We start from the raw sequence: 22,410 nt of genomic DNA on the forward strand, positions 1-22,410 counted from the left end.
AAATCAATGTTCCTCCAAGACAATTATTCCTGAAGCATACATGAGAAAGCTACAGGAAGGTCCGGGGCTATATTGATATTTTTTACCCTGTGTACAAAATTTATTCAAATGGGGGCGAACTGACCTGAACCATATCTTTTGCAATAATACTGCTTTTGAACAGTTTCTTCAGCTCCAAATTACTTACCTATTCTTAACATATGCTTCACCTGATTTCTCTTTATGGGATCTCTCTTCACAGGTCTGCAGGTCCCATTTCACAATGACTTACTTTCTAAACTGTAGCAAATACTACGTTAACATTACAGAATGAATTGATGCGTTTTTCTTGGAATCGGTCAAATGAACTTTATATTCCTACACATCTTCAATGTTCTGTCAATTGTCTGAGTTAAACCCTTGTACTTTATTAGCCAAATCACTTCCTTGAAATAGTCCTGGAACTCATTCCTTAACACTGAGTGACTGTATATTTATATACACAATACGACTGGCCTGATATTTCTCTTCTTCTACATCCCTCTGCATGTTGTTATCTGAATGTTAATCATCATTGTTTTAAATACTGCAAGGAAATTAAATGCTTTTATCAGTGCATTTTCAAAAGGAAATTTGGATAGAAAGTAATTAAACATATATAACTGCACATGGTCAATTATCTTTAGACAATGTAGAGTCATAGACATGTACAGCACGGAAACAGACCGTCTGGTCCAACTTGTCCATGCCGACCAGATATCCCAACATAATCTAGTCCCATTTGCCAGCACTTGGCCCATATCTCTCTAAACTCTTCCTATTCGTATACCCATCCAGATGCTTTTTAAATGCTGCAATTGTACCAGCCTCCACCATATTCTCTGACAGCTCATAACATGCACCACTCTGTGCGTGAAAAGGTTGCCCCTTAGGTCTCTTTTATATCTTTTCCCTCTCACTCTAAACCCTCTAGTTCTGGAATCCCTCACCCCAGAGAAAAGACTTGTCTATTTATCCTATTCATGCCCATCATGATTTTATAAACCTCTATAAGGTCACCCTTCAGCCTCCGACGCTCCTGGAAAACAGCCCCAGCCTATTCAGCCCAGGACTGAATACGCAGCATTCATTAAAAACAGCGCAGGGATCAGTTTAGAAAAATTATTTAAATTTCTTGTCTGTGAAATTGTTCTGAAGGGCCTTTTATTGCTAAACACTTCAAGTAGAATCTTCGTTACTAACTATAACTGACATAAGCCAATGGTGAGTTATGGAAACTGGATGAGTAAGTATCCATAAGTTAATCACTCGCACTTAGGGCATATCAATATCTTAAGTATGGAACAAAAACCATAACTTAATTTTTTGGGAACTGTGACATTGATTTATGTCATAAACACATAAGTGTAAATGTGCTCTGCAATCTGGCACCATATTATACAAGGGCATATTCAATGAAAATTACTCCAGGATAATTGGGAAGTGAATAATAAGGATACAGACAATATAGTTTCCTCATTTTTTGTCCTGAATTAAAATGCAGTGTCTTACCTTTGAACAGAGTATGTTACTAAATTGCCTTGATAAAATACAGAGTCCCATTTGAGGATACGCTTTGAATCGACAAAATCAAAGTGCACGTTTTGTGGTTCTGGGATCTGTCCGAATACTATAGAAACAGAAATAATGATATTAAAATAACTTTAACCATGAAGAAATTAGTTTTTACTTTTAAAAAAAAGCTAGATATGCAAACTTGCAAACATAAATTTCTGAGTAGGCATAATTCCCTGTGTTTAGATCGGTCGTGATTGTAATGAGATCAGCTAGGTGGACCACATAGAATATGAGTTCCCTGGTTGGACCAGTTTAACAACCCCAATCAGGGAGCAATGGCAGCCAGATAATAACGCAGAGCCAGACATCCTGTTCACTCTGACAGCTAGCTCTGAGGGAGCTGGATCAGTATCAAGGATTCTCCATGTATAAATAAAGGGTGACTTGATGATGAGATATCAGCCTCTGTGGCATTACTTCAAGGTCCAGTGATAATTTTACATTTTAACACAGCCAATAGGAAGTCTCACTTACACCCTGGGCTTAAATTTATCCCTCATTTCCTCAAAGGTGATATTTGGAGGTACATATTCAGTGAAACTCAAATCCATTTTAGCTTGTGAACAATAAACAAAGACTTTCAGTGGAAAGATCATCAGTTTTTATTATTAGAGGTTACTTTTAGGTTATGTGAAATTTGTATACTTTGCAAATTAAAATACTCAATAGACAGCTGTCTTTGTTTAAATAGTACTAAACATTGACATGACCAAGACTGCTCCTTTGCTAGAGAACTATTCTAAGAATGAGCTAGGTGGAGATATCCACTCCACGCTACAGTTCAAATATTCATACTATTCATAACCAAAACTGCATCAGACCCCCAACTCTGGAAGTCCCACTCCCGAATGTGGCACCCAACATCATTAGGAGGGGAATGGGTCAGGTTGAACTTTGCACATTTGTGGTGCATAGAAGCAGTTACATAGATCAAAGCGCAGGTGCCTTCAAAGAAATCCTGCTTTTAACAGAGGGATGTCTACATTGTTGGCTTTACATGACTAGAAAATTGAAAGCTGCCAGGGTTATTTCAAGAGGTAGGGTAACTTTTTGGATATGTTCAAAGACACCATTTGGACAGGTCAGGTAACTTCAGGAATTGTTACAAGTAGACATAAGTGTGCATGAAAAGTGGATAAATTCCTGTCCTCCAATTATATCAAAACATTTGTTTGAGGTATAAAACAAAAATAAGTTTTGCTATTTCACTCTATATATTGGCATAAATAAGGGCTATCATGAGAAAAAATGTTCCGCACTATTGATTTCACAACCTATCATTATCACAATGAGGGGAGGGTTTGGTGTCTGCCAGTTCACATTTTATCTGACAGCTCCACTAGTTGTCTTTGTACGGGAGCTATGTATACAAATGCCTGTTTTGAAAAAAAAACTTGCTGCAGGAACTTAAATGTGGTAAACAGGCATTAAATCAAGGAGAACTCTCCTTTTGAATAGTGAATTAATCAATTGACATTTAGAACTTTAATTTATTTCCACCAAGAATAGCTCCAGTGGTCTGTCCAAGATGGATATTGAGTGAGTTGGCACAAAGGGTGAAGAGGCAAAGGGTAGTGGGGTGGAAGTCAATAGGTTGGCATGAGTTGGCACTACAATAACATGTTGGCTATAAAGATCCATGGGGGATGGTAGCTCCTATGGTTGCTCCAAACTCTTGCCAGAGCGGCTGGCTGGACTCCAGTTAATATCCACTCCCCTGTAACAAAATGTTGACCATCTGTGGCACTTTCCCTTCTGTCAGGTTTGCAAAACCAATAGGTTTGCTGACTCTGTCCCAACCCAGTACTGAAATTCAGGTGAACTAAGTGTGGGGGCATATATTCTTGTGGTTAAGCGTTAGGATTTCACAACTGAATTCTCTCAGAACCAAAATGTCCTGACACTAATGAGTCTCTTAACAGGAAACTATTTAAATATGGTTAGCTTAGTTGGCTGATGGGAGATTCAGATGAATGCCGACTTTGCAAAGCACAATTCCCATTCTAACAGGGTTCGCTCTGCAGTGTCCCTTCTCATCCTGTTCCATTGTAAAATTACAACATAAACCATGGTTCAGCAGTTCTTGAGTAATCAGTCTCCCTGGAGGTGACGATTCGTCTTGCCATGACTTGTTTTTTCCAGTTTCTGCCTAGTACAAGGAAACTGGAAATATTCCTAATCATTTTATTAGGAATGTGTCATTTTAATGAAGAAACTCCCAGCTGTTGTTTTTCTCTGCGGTTCAAAGTGGCATAATTCTTCAATTGGTGCACAGAAAATCTACAGGGTCTTTTCCCACCACAGGATATCACAATCAGGACCACTTGTAGGTGTCAGCCTTTAATCTGGGGTAGCCCTCTCCTCTCGGAGTAAGAAAGTTCTAGGTTCAAGCCCCACTCTAGGTATTTGAATATATTATCCAGGGCTGATACTTCACTGCAATACCAGAGGGCATTTGGATTGTCAGAGGAGCTTTTAGTTGAGAGAGCAGAAAGAGACGCTGCCACAAAAGATTCCACAGCGCTTTACGAACGGCAAAAGTGCTATTCTGATGTCCTTGCCAATGTTTACTCCTCCGACAACTTCCCTCAAACACGCTGCCACGTATCCTGCAGTATGTAGACCTTGCTGAACTCGAATTGCCTGCCAAGTACCTCGACATTAAAGAAGTGACAATACTGCAAAAGTATTTAATTGGCTGTAAATTGACTTTAGGGCCATCCCAAGGTTGTGAGTGAAAGCACATTTTGTGTAGCCTAGTGGTAGGGAAAGGCAGTTGAGTAACCCTTGAAAGCTTGAAGAAGCAGCCTCTAAAATGTCATCATCTTGCACTGATGACTGCTCATTGGAGATGGTTAACCTCCATGTTCAGTTTCAAAGTGTCTTTGATGAACTTGGTCCTAACTGTGAGAATGGCAAACAATTAAAATTTATACACATGGAAATCAGCTCAGATATTCATTCGTAAACAGCAGATTATTTGTTCCCTTCACCCTATTTCAAACAAATAAAAATGGCAAGTTATTTACCAATTGGCTCTGAAGCTGAGAATCCAATGTTGGAAGTGATTGCTCAATAAATTTCAAAATTGAATTGCGAGATTTGACCCATTGTAACACGAACACTCCAGTGAGTCCATTCACGCAATTTCTGAAAGATATCCGTTCCCCTCCAATCTAGACTCGACAACAGGCTTTTGGCAGACTCTGAATGCTTCCAATTCATTGTTCACAATGTTACGTTATTTAGAGTCATAGAGATGTACAGCATGGAAACAGACCCTTCGGTCCAACCTGTCCATGCCAACCAGATATCCCAACCCAATCTAGTCCCACCTGCCAGCACCCGGTCCATATCCCTCCAAACCCTTCCTATTCATATACCCATCCAAATGCCTCTTAAATGTTGCAATTGTACCAGCCTCCACCACTTCCTCTGGCAGCTCATTCCATACACATACCACCCTCTGTGTAAAAACGTTGCACCTTAGGTCTCTTTTATATCTTTCCCCTCTCACCCTAAACCGTTGCCCTCTCGTTCTGAACTCCCCGACCCCAGGGAAAAGACTTTGTCTATTTATCCTATCCACGCCCCTCATAATTTTGTAAACCTCTGTAAGGTCACCCCTCAGCCTCCCACGCTCCAGGGAAAACAGCCCCAGCCTGTTCACCTCTCCCTATAGCTCAAATCCTCCAACCCTGGCAACATCCTTGTAAGTCTTTTCTGAACCCTTTCAAGTTTCACAACATCTTTCCGTTAGGAAGACCAGAATTGCATGCAATATTCCAACAGTGGCCTAACCAATGTCCTATACAGCCACAACATGACCTCCCAACCCCTGTACTCAATACTCTGACCAATAAAGGAAAGCATACCAAACGCTCGTACAAAATTTAGGTTCTTCATTATACACATTTATCAGCATTTGATTAAGCATTAAATGGACCCAAGATTCATCAAAAGTAGTCAATAATTGTGGGTCTTATAGTAAAGCTGAGTCTGAAGAAAGACAGCAGTTAACATGCTGACGCTCATCGGTTAAACTCACAGGGGAATAATAAACACTTGGCTGAGATATCAGAGGCTGAGGTCTTTTGGGACCATATTCCAGCCAGAAAAAGCCAAAAGTAAATGGGGAAGGGGATTTACGAAAAAGTAACTAATTTCAGTAACTATATAAACATAATTGCATATATGGGATTTTTATAGTGAGGTTACAGCATGACTGACACATAGGTCTTGGCTATCAGATCCTATACAGGATTCATTTTCAGGAAGCTTTACTTTCCCTTATGACTGTATTCCTAATCTTTGGCCTGAGGTTTCTCAAAAGCTGGAAGTATGTTTTTAATTTGAAATTATGCTGTCCAACATTGGTAAGACAGAGGTTAATGCATTTGTGTGAAACCAAGTTCATGATATTTTAAATACAGGTGACAGCTTTGAATTTGTTACTTAGTTCACAATACTTCCTCAGAGACCTGAACGTGATTTGATCTGATCGAGCAAGGTCACAAAAAATGATAATTAAAAACATGCAGGCAATATTCTTTATATAAATAAAAACATTTTTGAATCGCAAAAACACATTATGATGGTGGTGTCTGGTGTCTAGTTTTGGCATAAAAGCTATCAACTTTCTAAACATAACAAACACTTGGAGGAGAAAGTGAGGACTGCAGATGTTGGAGATCAGAGCTGAAAATATGTTGCTGGAAAAGCGCAGCAGGTCAGGCAGCATCCAAGGAGCAGGAGAATTGACATTTCGGGCATAAGCCCTTTCGTGAAGAAGGGCTCTTGCCCGAAACGTCGATTCTCCTGCTCCTTGGATGCTGCCTGACCTGCATGACAAACACTTGCTCTGTCACACTTTGTTTGGAGAGGGTGGAAGGCCTGACAGAGCATGAATATATTGGAGCAGAATTCATGGCAGAGGTGATAGCAATGAAACAAGTACAGTGCACATCATCCATGTGGCTCTACTACAGCTATTATCTTTATTATGATAAGAATTGCATCAACATATTAAAGGGAAAGCAAGATAAATACATGGAGGAGAAATGCCTATGAAGAACCTGTTAATGGTTGTGGATGAGGAAGGGTAGAAAAAAGCTCATACAGAGAACAAAGATTGACAAAGACTTACTGGGTTGAATGGCCTCTTTCTGCACTGCCAATACAATGTAGCAATTCTACTCCACCCCCATGTCAAATTTTTCTTCGAATCTTCCCTTTAAAATCTCATCTAATTCCATTTTAAAAGGTACAGTAGTAACCTGACTCAATGGCCACAATGTCCTCAATAAGATTTTGTGTTCTAGTATCTCCTGAGGCAAAAGTTCTTTTAATTCTCCCTTTTGTTCTTGAACTTCTCATCCTTATCTATCCTTTGTTGCACTAATTCATCAACCAGATAAAAGAAATTTGCATTCGTGTAGCAACCTCAGGACGTCCCAGCTGATCAATTACTTTTGAAGTGCAGTTGTTGTTGCACTGTAGGAAGCATGAAAGTCAAATTGTCCTCAGCAAAGGCCCACAAATGACAATAAAATGACCACATACAATAATCTCTTATTTAGATGGCGCATGAGGAATAAATATTGACCAGGTTAGCTGGTAGAACCATGAGGGCTACCTTGCTCTTATCTGATGTAGTGCCACGAGACCTTCATATCCAACAGAGAAAGTAGATGGAGCCTCATATCTCATCCCAATGGCAGAACATCTGATAGTGTAGCACTTCCATAACAGTGCATGTAATTGTCAGCTTTGACTTTCTGTACTCAAATCCCTGGAACAGGAATGAAATTGTAACTTTCTGTCTTAGAGGCAAGAACACAACCAATTGAACATGAATAACCTTCCAAAATGTAACCTTAAATTTATACTAAGCAAAGTATAGAAGTGTCTAAATAAAACAGAAAATATAACCAAGGGAAAATATGCCAGGAATAAGGAACAATTTAGCAAAAGATAACATTTTAAAAAAAAGGAAAGCACCAGCAACAATACCACAATAGAAATATAAAGAGCAAGAAATCTGTAGGTGGAAGAAAAGGCAGAGGGAAAATAATGAAAGGAATTGCATTTTAACTGTCACTTGTACTCTCCATGGTATCCCTCAACCTCCATAGCCACTGCGGTTACACAGACTATCACAATGTATAAACCTGAGGACAAATGTGAATAGAGGGAGGAAGAGATGACAAAGATATAGGTAGAAATAGAAAGAGATCACTTCAGCATTTTCAATAAGCAGCTAGTTTGAAATGCTAGCCAAATGAGTTTTGAAATAGAGACTAAGGTTGGACATTTTGAAAAACAGAAAATACTAGAAATACAATTCCATTAGTATCTGAAAGTAAATTCAACAGAGGTTATCATTTTGAATATAATTCTTCATCGGGGGTAGAGGTTGGAGGACAAGATAGTTGCTGTGAATGAACAAACAAAACAGAGATAGGCAAAACAAGAGTCTGAAATCAGGTATACTGACAACAGGAGGCATTTAGTAAAGTTTAACGTAAGTTTAAAAATGATTTGCAAACAGGAGCTTGGCCTCATCCTCACCCCACGTCTCTTCGGACTCTGCACTCATACAGTGCACTGCCACCACCACTCCCCCACCCCCACCCCACCCCACACCAGTCCAAGCATTTAGCTCTTGTAATGTTCTATCAAATTCACCACAAACCTTAGGAACATTCAGCAAGGTCGTGATAATACCATGAAATCTCTAAGTGTAAAACAGCAGATTAGAGAATCAGCAGATTGGAGAATGGATCAATGGTTTCACTCAGTTAGGGTGCACGCAAGATTTGTAATATCATCAAACTTTGCCTGGTGATGCTTCTCAATGCTTAATATCCCTCACTCTGCAATGCTTAAGCCAGACTTTCAACGGCTTGTGGGAGTTAGAGGTGGAGAGGACAAGCTTCAAAAGTAGCTCTTCAAGGTGTTTCAGAACATCAGGGACATATTGGCATTTTGAGTCCTGATAGGATCTTACTCCAGATGGAGGTGCATTCTCTTGAATTGGCCATTTCACAGATTCACATCTGTGCACAGTGAGGGAACTGCCCTTTGAGGTGCTGCCTCCCTCTTTCTGCAAATCCCATTGCTAGTTTGATCTGCCTTTGCTGCTCTACACGCTGCTCCCATTCCCCTGCTAACCCATGATGTTTAATAAGTGAGTGCTGAGCTCATCTCTGGTCCAACTTGGGCATTTACATTTGACACAGTGGTGCTGTATAAGCAACACACGTGTTGCAGGATCTGGACCTGGAAATTAGCCATAATTCCAAGTCCTCGGCTCTGGATTGAAACTCAACTTCAAGCATGAGTTTAGAAGCTTCAATCCAATTTCTCTCACCCTCCTTCCCCCACCTCCACCACCACCCTCCCCCCTCCTCCCCACCCAAACTTTGGAAGCCTTGGTTTTGTTTTCCTCTTACTTTTTGCACCCCTCGATTCGGCTATTTCCATGTTATTTTTATTCTTTTACTACTTTTCAGTGGGTCATACTAACACACATTATCTTTTCATATCACAGACATGCCTCCTGACTTTGAATCAAAACACAGAAATGGTTGTGAAAATTTCCATTAAAGCTGTCAAATATTGCAACATTGGTCACCCAAAAACAGGCTGAAATGTTTCTAAAGTTTTAATGTTAATTTGCACACGATCAGTATTTTGTGGTGATTCATCAACTTAAACTGAAAAGTCCACAAGACACATTTTCTTGTTAAAATAAAGAGCTACAACACAGGCAAACTCTGTCGGATGGAAAAGGTTTCTATCCCCAATTCTACAAACCAGAATTTCATCATAACTTTTATTCCATTGATTCAGGGAAAGCAGGGTTTTGCTGGCTGTGCCACATTTATTTCCCATCCCTAACTTCCCTCAAGCAGATGGTAGTGAGGTGAGCCACCTTTATGAATCATTGCTATCCATTTCTATCAATCCACATGACTGTTATGAAAAAGCTTCCAGGACTTTGATCCAGTGATAAGGAAGGAGTGGCGATATTGTTCCACGTCAGTTTGGTGTCTGGGCTGGAGGGAAAATTGCAAGCGTTGGTGTTACCATGAGTCAGTAGTAATGTGATCTTTCTGGAGAGTAGAGGTCACAACTTTGCAAGGTACTGCTGAGGAAATGTTAACAAAGTGCTGCTTGGCCTGGTGTCGGTAGTGGTTTTGACAGTGAACGTGTCACTTTTCTCCACTGAAACTAATAACAAATTTGAGAGTTCACACATGTACAAAGTAATGCAAAAATCCAGAACTTGCTGTCGTGTTTTTACTTCCAAATCTCAGAACACAGTGTTAAAAAGTAGATGTGCTTCTGTAATTGGGCAACATTTGTTGAATAATCCTGAATGCATAAGGAATGATACTGAGAACCAATTAGGATTGTCAGTGCAGTTTGAGTGTGCTGCACTTGCATGCTGTGGAAGCTACAAACTATATCAGCGATTCCTGATTTTTGCAGACTGAAAGAATATGTACATGCACCGTGCCTGTTTCAACTCAACAAAATAAGTGACAGCCATTTGCTATTTATTCCTCAGGGTGTAGGATTGACAACTCAGTCAAACTGCCTAGTTTACAATTTAAACAAAGTTTGGCTATTTACCATCAATCAGCATTAATGGTGCCTTCCCCATCGCAAACCATCAGACTCTGCTTACTATCAATCAGCACTCTCTGCTCATGCAGTATAAATGTTGGATCACCCATTCCTGAATTTGTAGATTTTTGAATCAACCCGTTCAGATATGTTATGAGACATCTTTGGTACAGTTCAGACTTCAACTTGAGCCTTCTAGCCTAAGGGTAGTAACACTAGGAATGTGCCGAACAGCCACTTACCTCTGCAAATTGGCGTTCTTGCAAAATGTCCTGATGAGTACAAGACAGAAAGTTTCAACAGACTGTGTATTTTTATCAGCAGTACTTTTAAATTCTATACTAACAGTAAGTCAGTAAAAGTAAGGCATACTCAGTGCCTTGAACTTCCTCATTTATTTTCTGAAAGAATACACAATGTGATTGGCTGCATACCCTGAGTACTGACTTCACTGCTGCTGGATGCCTGAAGATCCCTTTGGCTCAGCAGATTTCAATTACCATGTAGAAGGGGGAACTCCATTTCACAGAGACTGCAACATTTTTGCAGACAGCTTTTTTTTTAAGGTCAGCAGTAAGGACCATTGCTTTGTGCTGCTGACAGCAAAATTCCCCCCATTACAGTTCATGGAAAGCGTTTTCCCAAATTTATCACTTGCCAAGTGGCTATGTCAATTAATCACAATATTAGCATCTGGACATTTCTGGGAATGGGTAGGATGATATGCTGCATCTGTTGACAGTAGCATTTTTAATTAAAGGGATCATACTGGAGGTCACAATGGCTCACCCGAATTTGACTTTTTGAGGCTTCAGCACCCACAGGCAGGGAGACTTGGGAAAGCTACTCCCCCCCGCCAACTCCCAGCATCCTCATTTGTGCCTTGAGGTCATGATGTGGAACCTAATGGGCTGCAGCGAGGTGGTCTCTGCAAGAGTTGGGAGGGAGAGGACAGCTTCTCTAACCGAGCAGAAGGGATGGAATTGAGTTCAAAGGAAGTGAGTTGCAGATGTACGGTCCCTTCGACATGGAGACTGTGTAATGAAAAGGATCCAGGGTGACACAGCCACATGGTTTGTGAGTGGTGTGCAATTTCTGGTTTCAAGCCGCACACTCAGACTTTCCCCGATGTTCTACTCAACAACGCTCCTCAGAACAATACTCCATGCAGCTCCACTCTTCGTCAGAACCTCACATCTTTATACCTCACTCAGCATTCACGTGGCCTCTCATCCTACTTCCTTCGCACCTCGATGTCTCATAGCCACCCTTGTCAAATCACACAAGCAGTCAAGAATATTCACAATGCCCTGCTTTCATGCTTTCAGAAGAGCAGGTCATCCCATGTTGGGGGTGGCAGAGGCCTGAGTTGGGGGCTGCCTTTCAGTGACAGACACCTTAACGACAACGAATGATGCAGATACGCAAGCTCTACTGGAAAGGAAGTCTGTTTCCAGAGGCTGCAGGTGTCAGCAGTGATCTGCCAAGAGATCTTGAGCCATCATCAGACATGTCGAGTGGACTGGTCGTCCGCCTGTAAAGCCTGAATTGGGGTCTTGCTTCCAGTCGAGTAGGACTATTGTCCATCCCCTCTCCTCTCTCGAGGCACAAGTGGAAATGCTACTTCTGGTCCTGCTCATTTTGCTGTTCCTCCTGCCCTCTGATCCGTGAAGCTACATAATCTGCCACTAAAGCCTGATACCAGCTGCTAAGAAGATAATACTCCTGTAGGTGAATGATGTGCTGGACAGATGTCAAACAGTGATAGTATAGTCGCTGAGAAGTGATTTGAATCTTCTGTCTGATCATGACTGGAGCTCTTCAGTATAACTGGTCAAAGCCTCCTCATCTTTCAGTTTCACTGGGGAAGCTTTTCTATCTGTGTACAAGCCCTTGTGACCCTGTTGAGTTGCTGACAGTCAGGGAAAAGGTGCATGAGCTGAACTAAAGGTTCAATAAGTAACTATTATAGAGAAGTTTTACAGACAGCTACTGAGGAATTCCTCACTTGCCTTCAAAGCCACTCTTGTGAAATCCAGATTTTGGGCGGAGGGTTAATGGGGTCCTGGCTGAACGTCACTTTTAGGGGATGCATACACCATAAAACACCTGCCTTTAGCTGCGAAAGATTTCCCTCCAAGTTTCTGCCTGGGACTTGCCCATTTTATTCATTCTTCATTCCCATTTCTCACCTCAGTCTCTGATTCCAGCCACGGCAACCAACTAGCACCCTCATCGAAACATCCCCCCTTGTCTACACCAAACATTCACACAGATGAAATCTAAACTAAAGGGAATCCCTGTGTGGTGAATTCTAAACAAAATATGCATAACTGTAGTTCCCAAATTTCTTATCACAGAAACTCACAGAAAAATACCCAATACTAAAGGTTTCCAGAAAAAGTCAAATTTGCAGAACAAACATTGTATTTCTACCCCAGCAGCAGGAACTCCCCGCCTTGGTTTCAATAAGAATTGAAAAAAAAATTGAGCATTTTGAAGTACATTACAATTCATCATGAAGTTTAAGTAGCTACAACTGAGAAACAGCAATTGTCTACTTCAGAAGAAATGACTGCCAATTTCCTCATAGAATAGATTAGATTCCCTACAGTGTGGAAACAGGCCCTTCGGCCCAACCAGTCCACACCGACCCTCCGAAGAGTAATCCACCCAGACCTATTTCCCTCTGACTAATGCACCTAACACTATGGGCAATTTAGCATGGCCAATTCACCGAACCTGCACATCTTGGACTGTGGGAGGAAACCGAAGCGCCTGAAGGAAACCCACGCAGACACAGGTAGAATGTGCAAACTCCACACAGACAGTCGCCTGAGGCTGTAATCGAACCTGGGATCCTGCTGTTGTGAGGCAGCAGTGCCAACCACTGAGCCACCATGCCACCCCCATAATTTTGTACTTATTCAGGATTCAGTAATACAAGTGATACCTGTCTCCCACCCTTGCTCATTTTGTGCTCGAAGTTCTCCTGTATCTGTATAGATGGGATATTTTATAATGAGCACTCTTTCTATACAAGAGCTTAACAGGAGAGGAATTCATTCATATGGTACCATTAATCAGTCTTACAGCCATTTCCATAGGGCATTATCTGAATGACACTCTTTACTGAGCACTGCTTGCCTCCATAGAGCTGCAAAATCTGTACAACAGTGCTGCATGACTAAATTCCTCCCTCAATATTCTCACCTTAATTTCTGTGTATGTTACTTTATAATAGCTGTGAACCTGAGTTACTGCCTGTGTTTGAAAAAACTGTTCCTGGAAATCCAGCACAAGAACATTGAGTTCTTATTTAGAGACAGGCTGATCAGGGTATGCGCAGCAGATCAGGCAGCATCTGAGGAGCAGGAACATCGACGTTTCAGGCAAAGCCACTCTAATCTTGACTTTAATCTCCAGCATCTACAGTACCCACACTTCCACTTGATCAGGCATGCATTACAGCCCTGCAATTTCTTCTTTGACACCAGCCCTAGGCAAGTCATCCTACTTTAGATTCAATGGAATGAGGATTAATAGCATACTGACTGAAGAGTGAAGAGTTTACTTGTCATTCTTGTCGATAGTGCTTCTTCTATCAAGGAAAGTTACAGACAAGGAGAGACGTTTGAGATGTTTCATTCTCGTCTTTTTGGCTAAGATCCACCGCAAGCCCATGGATGCAGTGAAATTAAATGGAATCCCATTACTTACTCTGTATAGTTTAGAATGCTGTTAGAACCAAAAGCAAACTAATGCTTTTAACAAACAAAAAGTGGTGATGCAAAATGAACTGAATATCAACTGAGTATTGAGGTAATTTACAAAATGATGAAATAGTTTTCTTTATGAAATTGTGGGAGAGTACAAAGTGGGTTTAAATTCATACTATTTTTACTTGTTGACTCATTAATCTGAAGTAATCTGTTACGGGAACTCATTGACTGTCGGCCAAATATTCCTCTGCGTGCCAAGTATGATAGACAGGTGATATTGCTTGCCTACTATTTTGCTCTTAATGGTGTACAGGCAAGGACTGTATGTTTTCATATATTTTGGTGAGTGGGAACTCCTAGGAGCCAATAACCTTTCTGTCTGTTTTCCACAAGGTTTACCTCCCTTTGGGCAGAAAACAAGATTTTGGACAAGTTTGGAGACATCAGCAAATTCTGAATTTGCTTTTCTGATGCTTAAATTGTTTGTGCAAGTGCTCAATAGTGGTCCCAGCCTTGTATCTGAATGACACTCTTTACTGAGCACTGCTTGCCTCCATAGAGCTGCCAAACCTGTACAAGGGTGTCACAAGGGTGATGTTCGACCCTTGTGGAACATCACTTCCCACTATTTGTAATCTGTGCAATTACCTTTAGTCTATCATTTCTGTTTTATAGCTGGCTTCCAACCATTTTACTACTTGTCGTCCAACTCCAAACGATTTCAGCGTAGATGTATCTACTGTGTGGTAACTTATTGAAGGTTTTTTCAGGAGTCCAAATATATTACATCTGCTGCATACATAAAAGTGTCTATTTTGGTGTTGGCCTTGGTGTCTGTTTTCATCATCCTTTGGATGACTTGTTAACTCAGTTTTGCCAAGTACCTCAAGCTAACACGTACCTGCCCCAACAGATATGCTACAAATTAGGAAGGCAGCTGGATCAGTGAATTATAGTTTAAAGACTTAGAGAAAGAGTTTCAAATTGGAATTAGAATTACCTAGTGTCTCGTGTACTTTTCTGAATGAATACACTTTTCAAAAACCAACGTTTAACAGTAACTTTTTTCCAAATCCTACATCTATTTTCATATAATATCCACAAATTAAAAGTACAAACCTACTTTCCCCATACTACAAGTCGATTTTGTTTTGTGTAACGAAACACTATTTATATTCAAGAAATAAATTAAAGATCCTATACTGCATCATCTGACTAGACAATATTTTCACTGGTGATGCATCCCCACTTCTACCTCCACACCTCCAGCATTTGTTCTTATGGAAATCTACACTCTAATTCACTACAAGTAAAGCTCCAAGCCATTTGCTAATTATTGGTTGGCTTTAGCACACTTTAAGATATCGCATTCCAATATATTGAAAACAGCCACTTGCTCCCATTTTTGTTCGAGGAGACACATTTGAAAATTTCTGACAATTTACAGGAAAACTTTCCCAAAAAGTAATCATTATTTGATCATAGGCTAGGCCCAATTGAAAGAAATAAAGAGGATATTCACTGTTTTACCACGGCAACAAAATAGTACATTGGATAAAGCTCCTAATTTAATACAACAATGTACCATGCAAGTTACTATTAGCAATGCAATGTAGGATCAACTCAAAATAGAACCTCTTAGGGAACAAATGTGAATTTGTATGCGACCCGTTGATTAATTTTGTCAACATACTGCCAATTAGTGTTAACCTTTGTGTGTTTTAGGGCCTTTGAAGGAAACATGCCAAGCATTCCTGTTCTAATCAAGCAAAGACTGCTCTCTTTGGCATGTGCTCAGTTTGGAAGCTAGCTGCTTCCCCATGGATATATTATTTGGGGAGGTACCTGACGTTAAGTTGTGGGCAGAAATTTCCCACCACTATGGTACTACCAAAGCTCCAAAACCAATTGCTTCAAGGGTACAGCACAGCTGTGTCTTCAACAAGGGGACTTTATTGAAGTGAAGCTTAAGTTGTCTGCCTCAAGGTGTTTGCATGGCAGAGGTCACGTGACTATGGCAGACTAGGACAGACACTTGTGCATGATTCCATTTATATTCAAACATCCTATTTTGATACAAAAATGAAGAAAAAGACATGACTTATCATGTACATTTTTAGCTACAGAAGTTATCAACTACATATATTACTGGTCTCTTGCCTTAGCAGTTTATTATTATCATCAGTCTCTGCACATGCATTCCACACATTGTCTTTAAGTTGTGCTGGTCTTTTAATGGGTGTTGCTGTTGTTGGTTGTAAATCTGGGTAATGTTGTTTCACCACTGAATTTCATTCCTGCGTCAGTCATTGTTGCTATGGTAGCTGTTGTTGTTCTTTTTCTGTTATTGGGCTATTGTGGACCTCTGCCTCTGATTTCTAATGTGTGTTCTGTATAAATTGTGCATTCATCCTCATCTATCACCTGCAGTTGAGGAACAGCTTCAGCTAAGTCTATGTGCTTGTCATTATGACCGTAATTCTGGTCATTTGCTTCCACCAAGTACAATTGAGTTGATGACTGGCCCATGTAGGTCTCAAGTTGTCACTTTGTCACTGGCTTTTCTTGGGATCATTGAATGTTTGTACCTGGGCTGGCTCTCTAATACTCAACTCTGGCAATGATTTCGCAGCTGAAATGGAATTTAGCTTTCTGTTATTTCACTTTGACATTTATCACTCACACAGATTATTACATCTGGCTTTTGTAGATTTTTCTTTGCTATTGGAGGAGTAGTTTGTGTGAAAAGCAACATTAGTTGTTGTATTGAGCGACTTTCCATGCCTTCAGTATGTGCATTTTTCTGCTTGAGAATTGCCTTGTGTATATGTATGTGCTGGATTTGCCAGATTTCTTTATAATTCCTTTGATGTTTTGACTGAGGATAGTGAAGAGATGATGGCTAGTGTTGAATTTCCCAACGTTTCATAGAGTGACCGAATTTCTCATTCATGAACTAAGGCCCATTGTCATTCATGACAATATCAGGAATGTCAAAATGGCCAAAGTGTGCTTTTAGATACTTGACAATCTCTATTGTGATCACTGAAGTCAACTGGTCCATTCCCAGTGGTCACAAGAGTAGTCCATGGTGACAAGATAATCAGTTCCTGTGAATGTGAAGAGGTCTTCTCCCAGTTTCATCCATGGTCTGTCTGAAATCTCTTATATCATCAGGGGCTCTCTACCTTGCTTAGTTTGGCACTGCACTGGCCAACTTGGGGGTCTTCTGCTGGTGTCCCTAACTCCGAGCCAGAAGGCATGGGTTCAAGCCCCATCTGCTCCAGAGGAATGTCATAATGTATTAACCAGTTGATTTAAAATATCTGCATTGGCTAATGTGGTCCTTGATTTTGTTGCTAATATTCAGCCAGTAGAGTGTATCCTCAGATTTGATTTAAATCCTTGCTGGTGTGCATAGACACACATTGGCACCTCTCCTCTCAATATGTTTGGGACAGTAACACTACTTCTCTTGCACAATAGGTGGCCTTGGACTGTCAATTTATTTCTATGTATCCAACATATTCTAAGAGCAAAAGATATGACCTTGATATTCTCAAACCATCTTAATATTACTAGTTCTTGTAACACTTCTGAGAGATATGCATCATGTTGGAGAACTTGCTTGGTTTAGAGTCGTAGACTGATAGAGATATACAGCATGGAAGCAGACTCTTCTGTCCAACTCATCCATGCTGACCAGATATCCTAAAAATTTGAGCAAGGAGCTTTTTGTTTTTCAGAACCTCTACAGTGTGGAAACTGCCCTTCGACCCAACAAGTCCACACTGACCCTCCGAACAGTAACCCACCCAAACCCATTCCCCTACTACTCTACATTTTTACCCCAGACTAATGCACCTACATTCATGACAATATCTGGAAGGCCAAAACAGCCAAAGTGTGCTTTTAGATACTTGACAATCTCTATTGTGATCATTGAAGTCAACTGGTCCATTCACAGCAGTCACAAGAGTAGTCCATCTACAGATCCCTGAACACTATGGGCACTTTAGCATGACCAATTCACCTAACCCGCACATTTTTGCATTGTGGGAGGAAACCCACGCAGACATGGTGAGAATATGCAAATGCCACACAATCACCCAAGGTGGGAATTGGGTACCTGACACTGTGAGGCAACAGTGCTAACTGCTGAGCCACTGTGTGCTTGCCTGTTATATTCTAAACACACTGTCTCTGCTGGATTGATGACTTCTAGAACCTGATGAGCTGCTGCTTCATGTTGAATGTGGATGATATCATACTCTGTTGCAGCATCTTTCACTTTCTTCAATGGGAATGCTGCTCTTGACAGCAAGATTGCAACATGTTTTTGCCTCTTTTGCTTGGATGTCACATCCAGATGGAATCTCTGTAACCAGAGTAATATTCTTTGCGGTTGCTCTGAAGCACGTGATAGCAGCTTGAGGGAAATATTTTGATACAGCTTGTCACTTGTTTCTTCCAAATAGATCCTGAAGAAATGCTTTGGCACACTTCCTCAGTCTTAGCACAGCAACTTTCTGTTGTGTTAGTGCTCTGGATACAAATGTAACCAGTTGACCTTTCTGCATTAGAGTTGTTCCAAGTCCTGTCTCACTGGCTTCATACTGCAACGTGGCTTCATCACTTATATCACAATATTTCAACACTGGTCGCTTGATTTTAATGAATACTGCTTCTTGTTCTGTGCCCCAGTACCACAGTACATCCTTGACTGAGTTGGCGTAATGGTTCACACTCCAACCACAAATTGGGCAAGAATTCTGCTTAATAATTGACACATTCAACAAATTGTTGCACTGTATTTACATCTATTGGTGACTGCATTGCTGTTGGACACTGCATTGCTACTGCTACATGCAACTCTCACATTTTCCAGATCTGGGTGAAGAACCTTTTCTGTCAGTTCCTGGCCAATGCACTCGACATTTGAGCATCCTAAATTGTAACTTTGTTTCTCTTGTTTGACTTCAGGTTTACCTGGGGAGCTATTGCATTAGATTTGGTCACAGTCAGTAATAACTTCTTTCATTATGTCTCCACAAACTAGCATCCACTATAGCTTCCACTTGACGAAGGTCACTAATTATCTCATGCTGTCTTCATTGGTACTCTTTTGATTTAGGATGGTGAAAAACTTTGGCTTTGCAAGTTGCAGCAAAATTGTTTCAATGGATAGGCATGGGATAGTGAAATCTATTCAGGGCTTTACTTTTTTTTTGGTCAATGTATGTTCTCAGCTTTCCAGGTTGTTTGATTGATCTAATGCTGTTAATCAAGAAACTGACAACTCTTCTTTTTCAGCTCTTCTATCTTTTCTTTCGGGTTGGCAGCTGGAACTTTCCTCAACAACTACTGAATTCTTATCTATTTTGAGATGATATTCTCCTAGGAGGCATCCCAACCCCGTCAACACATCTTTGTACTCATCTAGGATAGTTCCACAATCAGTGCTGTGACATGTTGCAAATCTCTTTTGGCAAGTCAAGATTTGTTGGGCAAACCCAAACACGTACAATTCACTATCCTTAATTTAATCGCTTACGGGAAAAGATTGGTTGGTTCAAAATATATTCCATCTTAAATCTCTCTGAACATCAGAAACTTTAAAAGTTTTGATGGCAGATTTTGAGCTCCAAGTATGAAGTACATATCAATGATACATATTCAATACTAGGGAACAAAACAAAAGAGTTCTTTGATCAGTGCATAACATCATTAACTGAGCTTGCTGAAACCTGTGAATTAAAAGGTTAAACTAATAGAGATGGGATTGTATTAGGAATAAAGGATCCAAACGTGAAAGAGTACCTATTGAGAGAAGACAGAGGTGCACTCAGGAGAGCAATTTACTTGTGTGGAAGTACTGAGGTTGCGATTCAATGTATTTATGGCAGAACAGATCAGGTCTTGCTTTCTGCTGACACATAGTCCAGGTATACAGGGTAGAACAATCAGAGTCAATGGTAAGATGCAAATACTGTAGAAGACATTATGCAAAGTGAATAGGCATCCCCACTGGTTGGAAAATAGTGCTCTCACTGCAAGAAGCTGAATCAATTTGTATGCAAGTACATGGCTAAAAGGAAACAGATACAGGTAACCACTGGAGAGATACCAACTGAAGATTCTGATAAATCACTTTACACCATATAATAGGCTAGTTCAAGTTTTACCATTGGAATGAGGACTGCGGAAGAAAAGCAATATAAAATGTTAGATAGACACCAACCAATGTCCACTTTATTTTGGAGGACAAAGGCAGCAGATACATGGAAAAACTACCACCTGCAAGTTCCCCATCAAGCTGCTCACCACTTGATGTGAAAACATATCATCATTCCTTCTGTGTCGTTGGGTCAAATTCTGGAATTCCCTCCCTAACGGTATTGTGGGGGGGGTCTACCAACAAAACATGAGCTGCAATGATTCAAGCAGTCAGCTCACCACCATCTAGTCAAAAGCAACAAGGATTGGTCAATAAATGCTGGTCCAGTCAGCAATACCAATATCTTGTGAGTGAACCAGTAAAAAAATACACCACGCAACACCATAACTTTCACAGACATGTGCAAAGAGAATGGCGATCAAAAAATGAAGTCCTCAAAAGTAAGATTAATGCTTTATGATGACAACTATTTTGTTCTAACAGAACAGATTACTCTGAAGACCTATTGCGATAACATGAACGAGGATCTAGAGTTCCAGATCAAACACAGCAAGCAAATGTCATTCATCTCAGCTGGAGCTAGTCTGAAGCTTGGACTGATGACCCTTTACATTTTCCCAGCACCAGCCCCATAAATTACCACTTTTTTTCTGTTCAGTTTCACAACCTGGTTTTGTGTGTTTGTGTGTTCTCTCTTTTTTCTGTTTAAAATTCCAATGTTTCAGAAAGGGAAACTTTACAGTCGGGAAACTGAAACCATTATAAATTAGACAAATTTTATTGCAACCATAATTCTCCCATTGTTCATGGAAGAATTCTAAATTTTGCTTCAGATCCCCAGTCAATTGAGCAGGTGTTAATAGAAAAAAAATTGCCGCTAGTTTCCCTTAAGAAGTGCATGTTCTTAATTGATTTTTTCTGCATCATTGGCAGCTCAAAGCTCTACAACTGTGCTTTTTATATCAGTTCTGGACACACACCATTTCTGACACTATCTTGCGAATGTACAGCACAGCAGCATTTTCAAAACAAAGATTTTACTGAAGTGAAACCTAAGGTATCTGCCTATAGGGTGTGTGCCACATGGTAGATGTCACATAACTATCCACTTTAATCCAAGGATCAAACAGTAGCCATGAAAACAAGACATCAGTAAAGATCATCCCACACCAATAGTGAGGGATAACTTTATGTCTGGCACTTGTGGCAAACTTTGCCTTTCTAGAACTAATCTTGTTCAGCCATCAAAGCAATGCAGCAGATGATCTCATCTAACCTCACCAAAATTCTGAAGTCACTTTCCCATCATCACTTGAAGACAGAAAGAAGCCAACCAATTGCAGATCCACAACAAGCAGAAGCTGAATTAATGCTGGCTAAATTCACTTCATCCAGGACTGATCCCGGTCATTGGAAATATAATAAGCTATTACTGTTGGGTTAGATTTAAACAAGAGGTCCCAGGTGGTAAAAGATCAATCTTTTAAAACATTGCACCACCCAATCCCTAGAGACATAACACGCTTGACATCTTTGACAGATGTACAATACTATCCATATCTATAGTACCTACAACTAAAGAGGAAGTCTCAGTTATATGCAAAATTAGGACATGATTCTCTGTGAGGTTTGTAAACTGACACACAGCTACATGACAAGAATACTGAAGATTAAATGTGTTTCTGCTTGTAAGGTATCTCCCACTCTTTGTCAGTCTTTGTAAATCCTCCATTTCAAATTTATTAGTAACAACATGTCACTATAAAATGTTTCGCAAAAATATTAATATTAAGAGGAATGGAAGAAATCACAAGTATAAATGACCCAAACCATGTACGCAACCAACAAGCTTCTCTTTAACTGAATGCCTTTAACTAAAATTGGGAACTCAAGATCTTGTTCCACAGGCTTGGTTTTTCAACAGAATTTCCTTTCTATTAATCAATGTATCAGGCAATGACTGTCTCACTTCAAACAACCTTAACAAATACGTATTCCAGCATGCCAGCTACATCAATAACATCATGTATTCACAGATTAAGTAATATCTGACCCACAACAAATTATACATGTTCTTTTTATGTCAAATGCCACATCTTGGAAAGAGCATAGTGGTATTACTGCCAAACAAATATTCCTTAAAGCAAATTAAGCTGTCACCTAAAGTATTTACACAGAAAAAGGAAACATTCCACCATCATCCTGTCAAGTTGATCAGGGACAGACAATAAATGAAGATTTAAAATCGTCACTCATAGTTCCAGAACAAATCTGAAATAA

At 40.2% G+C, this 22,410-nt stretch overlaps 1 protein-coding gene across 1 annotated transcript in view; it reads right to left on the reverse strand.

Annotated features, from left to right (window-relative positions):
- Window positions 1–22,410, reverse strand: part of LOC122555368 (interleukin-10 receptor subunit beta-like) — a 65,776-nt gene that overhangs the window by 38,538 nt on the left and 4,828 nt on the right. The window contains exon 2 of the mRNA XM_043701302.2: window positions 1,531–1,648. Within this exon, the coding sequence (XP_043557237.1) occupies window positions 1,531–1,648 (118 nt within the window). The remainder of the gene's footprint in view (window positions 1–1,530; window positions 1,649–22,410) is intronic.

This window comes from Chiloscyllium plagiosum, unplaced genomic scaffold (assembly GCF_037043375.1).
Source record: "Chiloscyllium plagiosum isolate Xiang-an unplaced genomic scaffold, Cpla_swu_hap1 HiC_scaffold_12, whole genome shotgun sequence".
Classification (NCBI taxonomy): Eukaryota; Metazoa; Chordata; class Chondrichthyes; order Orectolobiformes; family Hemiscylliidae; genus Chiloscyllium; species Chiloscyllium plagiosum.